Raw genomic sequence first — 12,595 nt, forward strand, 5'->3', positions numbered from 1 at the left:
ACATTAAGTTCTTTGAATTTATCATAACTACAATACATCACAAAATGAAAAATTTAATGTCTTTAATGGCAACTAGAGTGTTCCCTTCATAACAAGTATTGTTACTTTATTTTCAAATCTGTAGAAATCTAGACATAGGAAAGAAAGACTGCTGGGAGGTGGAGATCAGAAAGTCTCAGTTGAAGGGCTAGGAGAGTGGCTCAAGTGATAGAACACCTACTTAGCAAATGCAAAGCCCTATGTTCAAACCCTAGACAACACATTAAGCAAGAAAGATCACTTTTCAAGGACAGCAGATAAAAAGTGAACAAGAGGGCTGGGATGTAGCTCAGTGGCAAAAGCACTTGCCTAGCAAGTGTAATGTCCTGGTTCAATCCCCAATACCAAAAAAGAAAGACACACAAAAAAAAAGTGAGCAAGATTCCATCTCAATCAACAGTAAGCTGAGCATGCTGGTACGTGCTTGTGATCGCAGCTTATACAGGCCATCGAAGGAATACACATGCTTGGTGTACACACAGTAGGAATGTCAGACTTAAGAGGTGTGGCTAAAGTGGGAGAGCACTTTACTATAAAACTTTACTCTGTACAGCAAGCATAAAGTCTTGAGTTCCAAACCCAATCCTTTAAAAAAAATACGGTATCTGCATATTAACCCTCAAGCACTTAATCTTGTACACTATAGATAATGCAACTGTCTGAATATAAAAATATTTTTCTAAAATACTTATTTTCATTAATGATGCATTTATTGACTGCTTGTGTAAGAAACACTGCTAGGTTTATAGTGAGTCTTGTAAGGAGAATAATGGCCTTGCATTTTAAAATACATTGATTCCTTGAATTCAATAGCTCACTAACTGATTAACACCCACATAAAAGTCTTTAGTAAAACAAAACAGTATTTTCAATAAATTATTATGAGATGGTCCTACTATAAAATCTAATACAGACAAACAGTACAAGAAATGTATCCAATGCCTAACGTATGAAACTGTAACCTCTCTGTACATCAGTTTGATAATAAAAATTTGAAAAAAAAAATCTAATACAGAGCTGGGCACTGGTGGCTCACACCTGTAATCTAGCTACACAGGAGGCTGAGATCTTAGGACTGCAGTTAAAGCCAGCCCAGGCAGAAAGTCCGAGACTCTTCATGAAAACCAGAAGTGGCTGTGGTTCAAGTGGTAGAGCACTAGCCTTAAGCTGAAGAGCTCAAGGACAGCACCCAGGCCCAGAGTTCAAGCCCAATGACCAACCAGGGAGAAAAAAAAACAAAAACAAAAAAACTAATACAGAATGAAAAAGAACTTCAATGAATATATGAATATATGTAACTTCATAGTCCCTCAACAGATGAGAAAAGAGCTAAAAAAAAGTGACTTTTTAAAACCAAATATTGACTATAACACGTAAAAAGTCTTAATGGTCCTTAAGCAATATGTACAGTTCATAGTTTTCCTCATAGACTAGTGAGATAATTTATTTTATGAACTCACCTAGATTAATTTTATTTTCAAATTTCCTTAAGACCTTATCAGCTGGAGTAGACATTCTGGCTGAACTACAGTTGGAAGCCTGTCGATTAGCCTATGAGAAAAGAATATAAAGAATAATGCACTAGTTGTACTAAGATTCATCATCATGCTTTTTCCTTAGTTTATAATTAGTCATTGAAGAATCCATACTTACAAGCATGGTCAGGGCTGGGAATATGGCCTAGTGGTAAAGTGCTCACCTCATATACATGAAGCCCTGGGTTTGATTCCTCAGCACCACATTTATAGAAAAAAGCTGGAAATGGCGCTGTGGCTCAAGTGGTAGAGTGCTAGCCTTGAGCAAAAAGAAGCCAGGAACAGTGCTCAAGCCCTGAGTTCAAGCCCCAGGACTGGCAAAAACAAAACAAATAAGCACAGGTCAGTGGATCACACATGTAATACTAGCTGTTCAGGAGGCTGAAATCTGAGAATTACAGTTCAAAGCCAGCCCAGACAGTAAAGTCCAAGAGATTTTTATCTCCAATTTATTACCAAATAAAAAAGCCAGAAGCGGAGCTGTCGCTTAAGAGGTAGAACACTAATCTTAAGCAAAAAAGGGTAGGGACAGTGTTCAGTCCAAGTTCAAACACCAATGGTGGGGGTTGGGGTGAGAATTCATAATAACAGAAGTAGTCTAAGGAAAGAACAAAATTGGCTCAAGGATATATATATATATATTTTTTTTTTTTTTTTGGGGGGGGGCCAGGCCTGAGGCTTGAACTCAGGGCCTGAGCACTGTCCCTGGCTTCTTTTTGCTCAAGGCTAGCACTCTACCTTTGGAGCCACAGCACTACTTCCCGCCTTTTCTGTTTATATGGGGCTGAGGAATTGAACCCAGGGCTTCATACATGCTAGGCAAGCACTCTACTGCTAAGCCACATTCCCAGCCCTCAAGGACATATTTTTAAAAGACACATGAGGCTGGGGATATGGCCTAGTGGCAAGAGCACTTGCCTCGTATACATGAAGCCCTCGGTTCGATTCCCCAGCACCACATATACAGAAAATGGCCAGAAGTGGCTCTGCGGCTCAAGTGGCAGAGTGCTAGCCTTGAGCAAAAAGAAGCCAGGGACAGTGCTCAGGCCCTGAGTCCAAGGCCCAGGACTGGCAAAAAAATAAATAAATAAAAGACAAATGAAATAGTAGTTTCTGACTAGAATACTGTCCACAAGTTGTTTCCTTCCTTAATGTGTATTTCATTATGATACACAAAATTATTTTTCTAGTTTTATTGGTTTATAGATTCAATAGTTTCTTTCTTTTTTTTTCGCCAGTCCTGGGCCTTAGACTCAGGGCCTGAGCACTGTCCCTGGCTTCTTTTTGCTCAAGGCTAGCACTCTGCCTCTTGAGCCACAGCGCCACTTCTGGCCATTTTCTATATATGTGGTGCTGAGGAATCGAACCCGGGGCTTCATGTATAGGAGGCAAGCACTCTTGCCACTAGGCCATATTCCCAGCCCTCAATAGTTTCTAATATTTATTTATCTCCAAATTGTTTAATGAAGACCTTACACACAAACATTAAACTAATTCTAACAATTTTGAGTCCAGTAAAGAAAGGGAAAAATTAAGTATGATGCTTATCATTTAGCTTGGTGCTCTATACAAACTTAAATAGTAACAAAAGGAGACAGTATCTAAAACTCATAGACAATATATTATATATAAACCCAGTACCTTTTAAACTGTTGATCCTATATATTTTTATTTATTTATTTTGGTGCCAGTACTAAGGCTTGAACTCAGCCTGTGTGCTGCCTCTGAGCTTTTTTGCTTGAGGCTGGTGTTCTATTACTTGACTCACACCTCTATTTCCAGTTTTTTACCTGATAAGAATCTTAGAGACTTTTCTGAGTTGACTGGAATAGCTTTGGCCCTCAGAGCTCAGCCTCCTAAGTAGCTAGAATTACAGGTGAGCCACCAGCAACTGGCTTTTTCCAATCTTTTATGTCAAGATAGGACTGTGAGGTTGGGTTGTATATGGTGTGTAAAGAAGCTGAATTTTTTTTCTCTTAAAATTTTGAAATAATTTTTAGACTGGAGACACATCTCTGTGCTCTCTGTGCTAGTAACCCTTGCCTAGCTTGGGCAAGGTCCTGTGTTTGATCACCAGGACTGATAAAATTAAATACATATATATATGTATATTTAACTATGTTCATTTTTTCTTTTCCTCCTTCATTCTCTTCCTCTTTCTTTAGCTCTCTATATCTATATAGTACTAGGACTGAGCCCAGGGCCTCATGCATGTTAGGGAAGTGGTTGAATACTGACTGAGCTATACTCCCAGCCAAACATAGATAAAAATTTGACAGCTATAATTTCAGCACCTAAACATAATTGTTAACATACATTTAAGCACATAAACTTCTACTCTTTCCCCTTCAATTTCTTAATAGGGATCACAGTCCATCTTGTAAGCGATGGAAGAGTTATCAAAACAAGACAGCAAATACAGTTTCTTTAGTTTTTATGCATGTTTTCTGTATCTAATGCAGCAGTTTGAACAATGAAAGAATTATTGTTGGATGTCTCTCCTCTGTATCTTTCAATAATCTTTGCATGATATTAATCCTATAGCTCTGACAACTTCCAAGCTGAGAAACAGGTTCCATGGTTGGTTGCTCTTGGCACACAGATCATGACGGTATTTTCACCTAATTAACACAGCTTTTTATATGTCAGTTTCATAACAAAAGACTGGCATCTCCACATATTCTTCATTTAATTACTGAGGTTGTATATTTTGTTTCTTAATTGTTTATACTGTTTGTTATTCATATCCTTTCCTCTGAGTGTGTGTATATGTGTACATACATATTTTTCCTTTTTTTTTTTTTTTTGGCCAGTCCTGGGGCTTGGACTCAGGGCCTGAGCACTGTCCCTGGCTTCTTCTTGCTCAAGGCTAGCACTCTGCCACTTGAGCCACAGCGCCACTTCTGGCCATTTTCTGTATATGTGGTGCTGGGGAATTGAACCTAGGGCCTCATGTATATGAGGCAAGCACTCTTGCCACTAGGCCATATCCCCAGCCCCCATATTTTTCCTTTTTTGATGACACTGGGGGTCTTGTGCTTGCTAGGTAGTTGCTTTATGACTTAACCATGGCCCCAGATCTTTATGCTTTGGTTACACTTCAGGAGGGTCTCGCTTTTGACCCAGGCCTGCCTGCACTGTAATTCTCCTACTTAAACGCTTTCCCAGGTAGGCACTTTCTACTAAACCCAGCTTTTTATTGGTTGAGATGGAGGGCTCTCAAAGTTTTTGCCCAGGTTGACCTTGAATGGCAATTCTTCTGAGTAGCTAGGATTACAGGTACAATTCACTGTGACTATATTCCTGTGAACATTTTGTCAGTCATGGGGCTTAAACTCAGAGCCCAGGTACTATCTCTGAGCTTTTTTTCTCAAGACTAATGGTTCTACCACTTTGAGCACATTTATAAGTTCATAATCTATAACTTTAATTATCTGTGTGTGTGCACTCATGCATATGTGTCCATTTATGCTAGCACTGGAACTTGAAGAACTTATTGCCTTATGTTCTCATTTGGCTTTTTCATTCACAGCTGGTACTCTTGCCACTTGAAACACACCTCCAGCTCAGCTTTTTTTCTGGTTAATTGGAGACAAGAATCTTGTGGCTTTGTCTGCTTGGGCTGGCGTTCAATCTTAATCCTCAGATCTCAAAATCACAGCCTCTTGGGTAGTTAAGATTATAGGCATGAGCCACTAGTACCCAACTAAATAACTCCTTAACATTTTCTGATTATAGACAGACTCCAAGCTCAGAAAATTATGAGAAATATGAAAAAAATGGAAAATGAAAAAAGTGATCAATAAAAGCTGAGATTACAGAACAGTGGAACCAAAAAGAATAAATCCCTCAGTGACAATTATAAAGCCACAAAAAGTCCTTTAGAAAAATAAGCAGCTGGGAATATGCCCTAGTGGCAAGAGTGCTCGCCTTGTATACATGAAGGCCTGGGTTCGATTCCTCAGCACCACATATATAGAAAACGGCCAGAAGTGGCACTGTGGGTCAAGTGGCAGAGTGCTAGCCTTGAGCAAAAAGTAGCCAGGGACAGTGCTCAAACCCTGAGTTCAAGGCCAAGGACTGGCCAAAAATAAATAAATAAGAAGAAAAATAAACAGCTGGGAACCAGTGGCTCACACCTGTAATCCTAGCTACTCAGGAGGCTGAGATGTGAGGATCGCAGTTCAAAGTCAGCCCAGTCAGGAAAGTCCATAAGACTCTTGTCTCCAATAAACTACTCAGAAAAGGCCAGAAGTGGGGCTGCAAATATGCCCTAGTGGCAAGAGTGCTTGCTTCGTTTACATGAAGCCCTGGGTTCAATTCCCCAGCACCACATATATAGAAAACGGCCAGAAGGGGCGCTGTGGCTCAAGCGGCAGAGTGCTAGCCTTGAGCAAAAGGAAGCCAGGGACAGTGCTCAGGCCCTGAGTTCAAGGCCCAGGACTAGCAAGAAAAAAACAAAAAAAAGGAAAAGCCAGAAGTGGCACTATGGCTCATGTGGTAGAGCACTAGCCTTAGGTACAAAGAGGCTCAAGGACAGCACCTAGACCCTGGGTTCAAGTCCCAGGCTGGCAAAAAAAACAAAATGTAGCAATGGTCCTCACTGGCTATTATGTTGAAAATGAACTATACAACTTCTAGTTGGGGATGGGAAGGAAAAACTCAAAGAGAACAAGAGAAGGGTAACATATTCCAAAAAGAAATGTACTTTTTACCTGACTTATATAACTGTAACACCTCTGTATATTACCTTTATAACAATAATTTTTTAAAAATAAAGACGGGATGGGCTGGGAATATGGCCTAGTGGCTAGAGTGCTTGCCTCGTATACATGAAGCCCTGGGTTCGATTCCCCAGCATCACATATATAGAAAATGGCCAGAAGTGGCGCTGTGGCTCAAGTGGCAGAGTGCTAGCCTTGAGCAAATAGAAGCCAGGGACAGTGCTCAGGCCCTGAGTCCAAGGCCCACAACTTAAATAAATAAATAAATGAATGAATGAATGAATAAATAAAATAAAATAAAGACGGGTGACATTGTCCAAAAATGAAACATACTTACTAGTTGACTTATGAAATGAGAGCCCCTTTGTACATCACCTTTATAACAATTAAAAAAATAATTTTTTAAAAAGACATAAACTGGGTGTCAGTGGCTCACATAATTCTAAGAAAAGGAAGGTTGCAGTTCCAGGTCAACCTGAGCAGAAAGAAAAGTCTGCAGGATTCCTTCTCAATGAAGGAAACTCGACCACCCAATGGTATATACCTGTCATGCCATCAACAAATAATGGGGTGGAGGCATGTACAGTAAGCAAGGCCTCATCTCAAAAAAAAAAACAGCAAAGGGCTGGGAATATGGCCTAGTGGCAAGAGTGCCTTGTATACACAAAGCCCTGGGTTCAATTCCTTAGCACCACATATATAGAAAAGGCCAGAAGTGGTGCTGTGACTCAAGTGGCAGAGTGCTAGCCTTGAGCAAAAAGAAGCCAGGAACAGTGCTCAGGTCCTCAGTCCAGGCCCCAGGACTGGGAAAACAAACAACAATAATAATAACCAGCAAAAAACAGGGCTGAAGATTTTACTCTGCAGTCCACTGCCTGTCTATCAAGGGCAAGGTTCAAGTTCAAAACTCTACACTAGAGCTCACATCTGAAATCCTGGCTACACAGGAGGCTGAGATCTAAGGACTAAAGTTCAAAGCCAGTCAAGGCAAGAAAGTCTGTGAAACTTGTAACCTTAGCCACCAAAATGCTAGAAGTGGAGTTATGGTTCCACTTGCTAGCCTTGATCAAAAAAGCTTAGGGACAGCATCCAGGCCCTGAGGTCAAACCCAAGGACCTGTTGTTTATAACAACATCATCAAAAAACACCTTATCTGTGAGGTTTTTATTTCCAAGCAAGCACCAAAAATCTGGAGGTGAAGGTGGAAGGGTCAAGTGGGAGAAGAGTACTAGCCTTGAGTAAAAAAGCTAAAGGACAGCACCCAGGCCCTGAGCTCAAGTTCCAATACTGGACAAAAACCCTACACTGCAAGAAAAAGGACAGGGTAGGAAGAAGAAGGGAGGGGGTAAGAGGAAGAGAGGAGAGAGGGAGGCAGGAAAACAGAGGGAGGGAGCTGGTTGCTTATACCTATTATCCTGGGAAATCAGGCTATGGACATCAGGGGAAATAATAAAAAAAGAATAAAAAAAGATAAATAATAAATAATAATAAATAATAAAAAAAAGAATAAAAAGTTAGGGCTGAGAACGTGGCTTAGCGGTAGAGTGCTTGCTTAGCATGCATGAAGCCCTGGGTTTGATTCCTCAGTACTACATAAACAGAAAAAGCCAGAAATGGCACTGTGTCTCAAGTGGTGGAGTGCTAACCTTGAGAAAAAGAAGCCAAGGATAGTACTTAGGCACTGAGTTTAAACCCCAGGACTGGCAAAAAAAAGAACAAAAGTTAATGAGACCCCACACCACCTTTGAATAATAAAGGCTGGATATGGTGGTATCTGACTGCCATCTCAGCTATACAGAAAAGACAAATAAAAAGAATCAAACAGCTGGGAATATGGCCTAGTGGTAAACTGCTTGCCTCGTATACTTGAAGCCCTGAGTTCTATTCCTCAGCACCACATATATAGACAAAGCCAGAAGTGGCACTGTGACTCAAGTGGTAGAGCACTAGCCTTGAGCAAAAAGAAGCCAGGGACAGTGCTCAGGCCCCAGGACTGGCATAAAACAAAAAAACAAACAAAAACAATCAAACAGGCCTAGGCATCAACATGAGACCCTATTCAAATAGATAATGAAAGAAAAAAGAGGCTGGGGCATAGCTCAAGGGCCTGCCTAGCAAGGCCCTATGTTCAAACTCCAGTACTATACACACACACACACACACACACACACACACGTAGAAACATAGATGTACAGAATCATTTAATACCTGTGGGTTACTCCCTCCATTCCAGGAATAACCTTTAGTGAGTTTTCCATCATCCCAGTCCCAGTCACTATCATCATAGTAGTCCTCCTCCTCCTCCTCCTCATCTTCTATCTCACCATCATCCTTCTTCATCACATGATTTTGGAGGTTTCTAAACAGAATGTCATCTTCCACTTTGATTGTCTTCAACTCAACAGTCTCACTAGAAATAACGTTTTGGCATGTTTAAATATCTTCTAAGCAATACACAAACATACAACACATGCAAGCAGTATATAGAAGAGAAACACAATCTGTCTTAAAGAATTAAGTCAGAACTTACCCTATCTTCTCTACTGAATGAAATGACTTTAATCAGTGTGCCAGATGTAAAATAGGAAACTCATTAATGGAGCTGCTTTATGAGGGGGAAAAATTCTTTCCCACATAATTTGGGAAGAATTCTAAAGCAGCCTGACCTTGAACTCAATAATATCAAGATTTGTATAACACAAAAAATTCCAATCATTTATTTGTAGAGAAAAGAAGGGCTGGGAATATGGCCTAGTGGTAGAGTGCGTAACATACATGAAGCCCTGGGTTCGATTCCTCAGCACCACATATATAGAAAAAGCCAAAAGTGGCACTGTGGCTCAAGTGGTAGAGAGCTTTGAGCAAAAAGAAGCCAGGGACAGTGCTCACGCCCTGAGTTCGAGCCTCAGGACTGGCAAAAAAAAAAAAAAAAAAAGAAAAGAAGGGCTGGGAATATTGCCTAGTGGTAGAGTTACTTGCCTCATATACATGAAGCCCTGGGTTCAATTCCTCAGCATGAGATATATAGAAAAAGCCAGAAGTGGTGGCTCAAGTGGTAGAGTGCTAGCATTGAGCAAAAAGAAGCCAGGGACAGTGCTCACGCCCTGAATTCGAGCCTCAGGACTGGCCAAAAAAAAAAAAAAAAACGAAAAGAAAAGAAGGGCTGGGAATATGGCCTAGTGGTAGAGTTGCTTGCCTCATATACATGAAGCCCTGGGTTTAATTCCTCAGCATGATATATAGAAAAAGCCAGAAGTGGCGCTGTGGCTCAAGTGGTAGAGAGCTTTGAGCAAAAAGAAGCCAGGGACAGTGCTCAGGCCCTCAGTTCAAGCCCCAGCAGGAGCAATAAATAAATAAATAAATAAATAAATGAATGAATGAATGAATGAATGATGAATAGAGGTGAGACATTACAGAAGAGTAAAATGGGCTGAGAGGGTGGGGACTGTGAGAAGAGGCCCAGTGCAAAGGACACACAGATAATGAGGTCTTTTAATGCCATGTGACAACTGAGAGATCCTGTGTTAGTTTTTCAAGATAAGCCAGAAATCCAAATGTTTGTGTATTCAATTTTTATATATCAGTTCATATCAAATAAAACATGACAAGCCAAATTTGATAAAGGAATTCCCAGTTTTGATCTGATATAGAGAATGAGAGCAGAAACCAACTCTTTTCCCATTTTAGCTATCCTCCAATGCTCTTTTCTCAGGTCCCTACATCCAATCTAACACCAAATCCTAACACTTCTACCTCCAAATCATATCTATGACCCTAGCTTTTCTTGGCTTTTACCGGGGCTTGAATTCAGGGTCTGATCTTGCTTGCTCACAGCCAGGGATCTACCATTTGAGCCAAGCCCCCAGCCCTACTTTTTTTTTTTTTTTTACTATTCTACTTTATCCCACTCTTGCTCCCCATAATCATCTTCCATAAAGAAATGACATCATTTCCCCTGATAAAATCCTCTTAAATTCTTAACCTCACTTGTAGGTCTATACAACATCTGTCCACCACTTTCTCTATTTCCACTGTACTGTGCTATAGGACTGGCCTCTTGGTCTTCTTGTGGCAGCCGAGGATCCTCCAGTAAGGCTTCTTCTAGAGGTGTCCTCTCTGCCCAATATACTTTCTCCCTCTGCTCCTTCTAATTTCTTGCCATTTAAGTCTGGACATTCACTCGTTCTTCCCTGGCCATTAAATACTTAAGCATCACTATCTGTTTGTCTCAATCGTCTGCCCTCCCTCCTAAACCTATGGTGAAGTGCCATGACATTGGGACTTAGCTCTCTTGTTCAGAGCTATCTCCAGTTAAGAACAAAACCTAACCGAGTATTCCTAAAAATCTGTGGAACACAATGTAAACACCTACGTTTTGCATGCTCAATAGTAGATATTCCATCTCTTCTCATTCCAGCCCCTGGCAACTGTGAATCCCATTCTGGAGATTTTAAACCACGTAGAATCATACCACAACGACAAGATGAGAACTTAGGTTTCTCAGTTCCGATCGGCTTCGCTGACTCACCTGGGAACCCGCACACTCCCCGGCAAATGGCTTTCATGAGTCCTAAACTAGGGCGGGCGCGGCCAGAACGCAGAAGCAAATTACAAACAGGTGTGAGCACCCCACGGGGGAAGGAGAAAGAAGAATATGTGTGGGGTGTCGGTGTGGTCCCCTAAGGCCTACCTGTCAGAGGATTCCGCGTCGTCGAACTGCCCCGGGACCACCTGGCTCATCAGCAGCCGCCGGTAGTCCATGACCGAAGGCGCTTCCTTCACTGCTGCCGGATTGCTCTCCGTACTGGGACAGGAATGGCACCAAGACGGTTTTACCTACGGCGAAGCGCGTAAGCCGCTCGGAGGCCGCCCCTCTCGCAGAACGCGGCCCACAGCGGCACGGGCCAGTGGCGCAACGGATAACGCGTACGACTACGGACCACAACGCGGCCCACTTGCGAAGAGAAACCCGCAGCGAACACTCCCACCACCAGCGCTACCCGCACACCGGAAGTGCCTTGCCATACCACCGGAAGTCCCGCCCGCACCGTGCCGGCCTCGAGGAACTCGCTCCGGACGGCGAGCGAGGACAATCCTCAGTCTCTGGCGGATGGTTTGAATGTTCCGCACAAGGGAAGCATGGGCCGCTCGTTTTGCGTGCAGCTTTTCGTCCCTTGCGCACGCTCGATTTAGAGATTCTTCCCAGCGGAAGCCGCTCCAGGAACGCCACCGGATCTTTCCTAGGATCGCACGCTCCTAACGTAACGGAGAAAGGTGGGTGCTAAGATAGACGGGCCTCGCAATTGGCTGGCTCCGGATGACGTCACAGAGAGCGGACGCCCGCGAGAACCCACTGCGGGTTCGTGGAGGCCTACGGCGGGAAGGCTGGGGGGGGTGGGGGGGCGGCTTGGGGCGGTTTCCCTCCAGCCACACTCGTTGTCCCGGGGCTGGAAGCGAGAAATCCTTTGTTTGGTTCAAAGAAACTCTCCATGGATCATGGAAGTGAGCACAGTTTTGCATCTTAGAAAGTTTGGTGCGTTATTTTGACAAAACGAGATAAGTGGTTTTGAGAGTTAAAAGTTCTAAGTGTGACTGAAAATTTTAAGTTACAAAATGGAAGTTTCTGTCAGGAACTTATGTGACATCTTTTCACGCTCAAGATATACTCACATTGAATAAGTTGTGGGGGTTTTTGTTGTTGTTTTGTCGGTCCGGGGGCTTGAACCAGAGGCCTGGCCATTGTCCCTGAGCTCTTCAGCTCAAGGCTAGCGCTATACTGAGCCACAGCGCCACTGCTGGTTTTGTGGTAGTTAATTTGAGAAAAGAGTCTCGAGGAGGCTGGGAATATGGCCTAGTGGCAACAGTGCTTGCCTTGTATACATGAAGTCCTGGGTTCGATTCCCCAGCACCACATATATAGAAAACGGCCAGAGTGGCGCTGTGGCTCAAGTGCCAGAGTGCTAGCCTTGAGCAAAAAGAAGCCAGGGACAGTGCTCAGGCCCTGAGTCCAAGGCCCAGGACTGGCAAAAAAAAAAAAAAAAAGAAGTCTCAAGGACTTCCTGCCCAGGTTGGCTTTGAACCATCTCAGCCTCCTTAGTACCTAGGATTACAGGCGTGAGCCACTGGCACTCGGCTAGTTTTGTTTTGCTGGTGCCAGCCCTGGGGCTTGAACTCATCAGGTCCTAGTCCTGGTCCCTGAACTAACCCCTCCTCTCTCAAGGCTCTACTACTTGAGCCACAGCTCCACTATCTGCCTTTGGGCAATAAGAGACTCTTATCTCTGAGGTAAGGACTTTC

At 42.7% G+C, this 12,595-nt stretch overlaps 2 protein-coding genes across 2 annotated transcripts in view; one reads left to right on the top strand and one right to left on the bottom strand.

Annotated features, from left to right (window-relative positions):
- Riok1 (RIO kinase 1) overlaps positions 1-11,178 on the bottom strand; it is a 33,973-nt gene extending 22,795 nt beyond the window's left edge. The window contains exons 1-3 of the mRNA XM_048348548.1: positions 10,989-11,178; positions 8,507-8,708; positions 1,500-1,590 (exon numbers count right to left, since the gene is read on the bottom strand). Of these exons, the coding sequence (XP_048204505.1) occupies positions 1,500-1,590; positions 8,507-8,708; positions 10,989-11,059 (364 nt within the window). The 5' untranslated portion in view covers positions 11,060-11,178. The remainder of the gene's footprint in view (positions 1-1,499; positions 1,591-8,506; positions 8,709-10,988) is intronic.
- A 491-nt stretch (positions 11,179-11,669) lies between these two features.
- The window catches only part of Cage1 (cancer antigen 1), a 64,328-nt gene continuing 63,402 nt past the window's right edge, over positions 11,670-12,595 (top strand). The window contains exon 1 of the mRNA XM_048348550.1: positions 11,670-11,800. Coding sequence (XP_048204507.1) covers positions 11,788-11,800 — 13 coding nt within the window. The 5' untranslated portion in view covers positions 11,670-11,787. The remainder of the gene's footprint in view (positions 11,801-12,595) is intronic.

The sequence above is a fragment of the Perognathus longimembris genome, chromosome 6, assembly GCF_023159225.1.
Source record: "Perognathus longimembris pacificus isolate PPM17 chromosome 6, ASM2315922v1, whole genome shotgun sequence".
In the NCBI taxonomy this organism is placed as follows: Eukaryota; Metazoa; Chordata; class Mammalia; order Rodentia; family Heteromyidae; genus Perognathus; species Perognathus longimembris.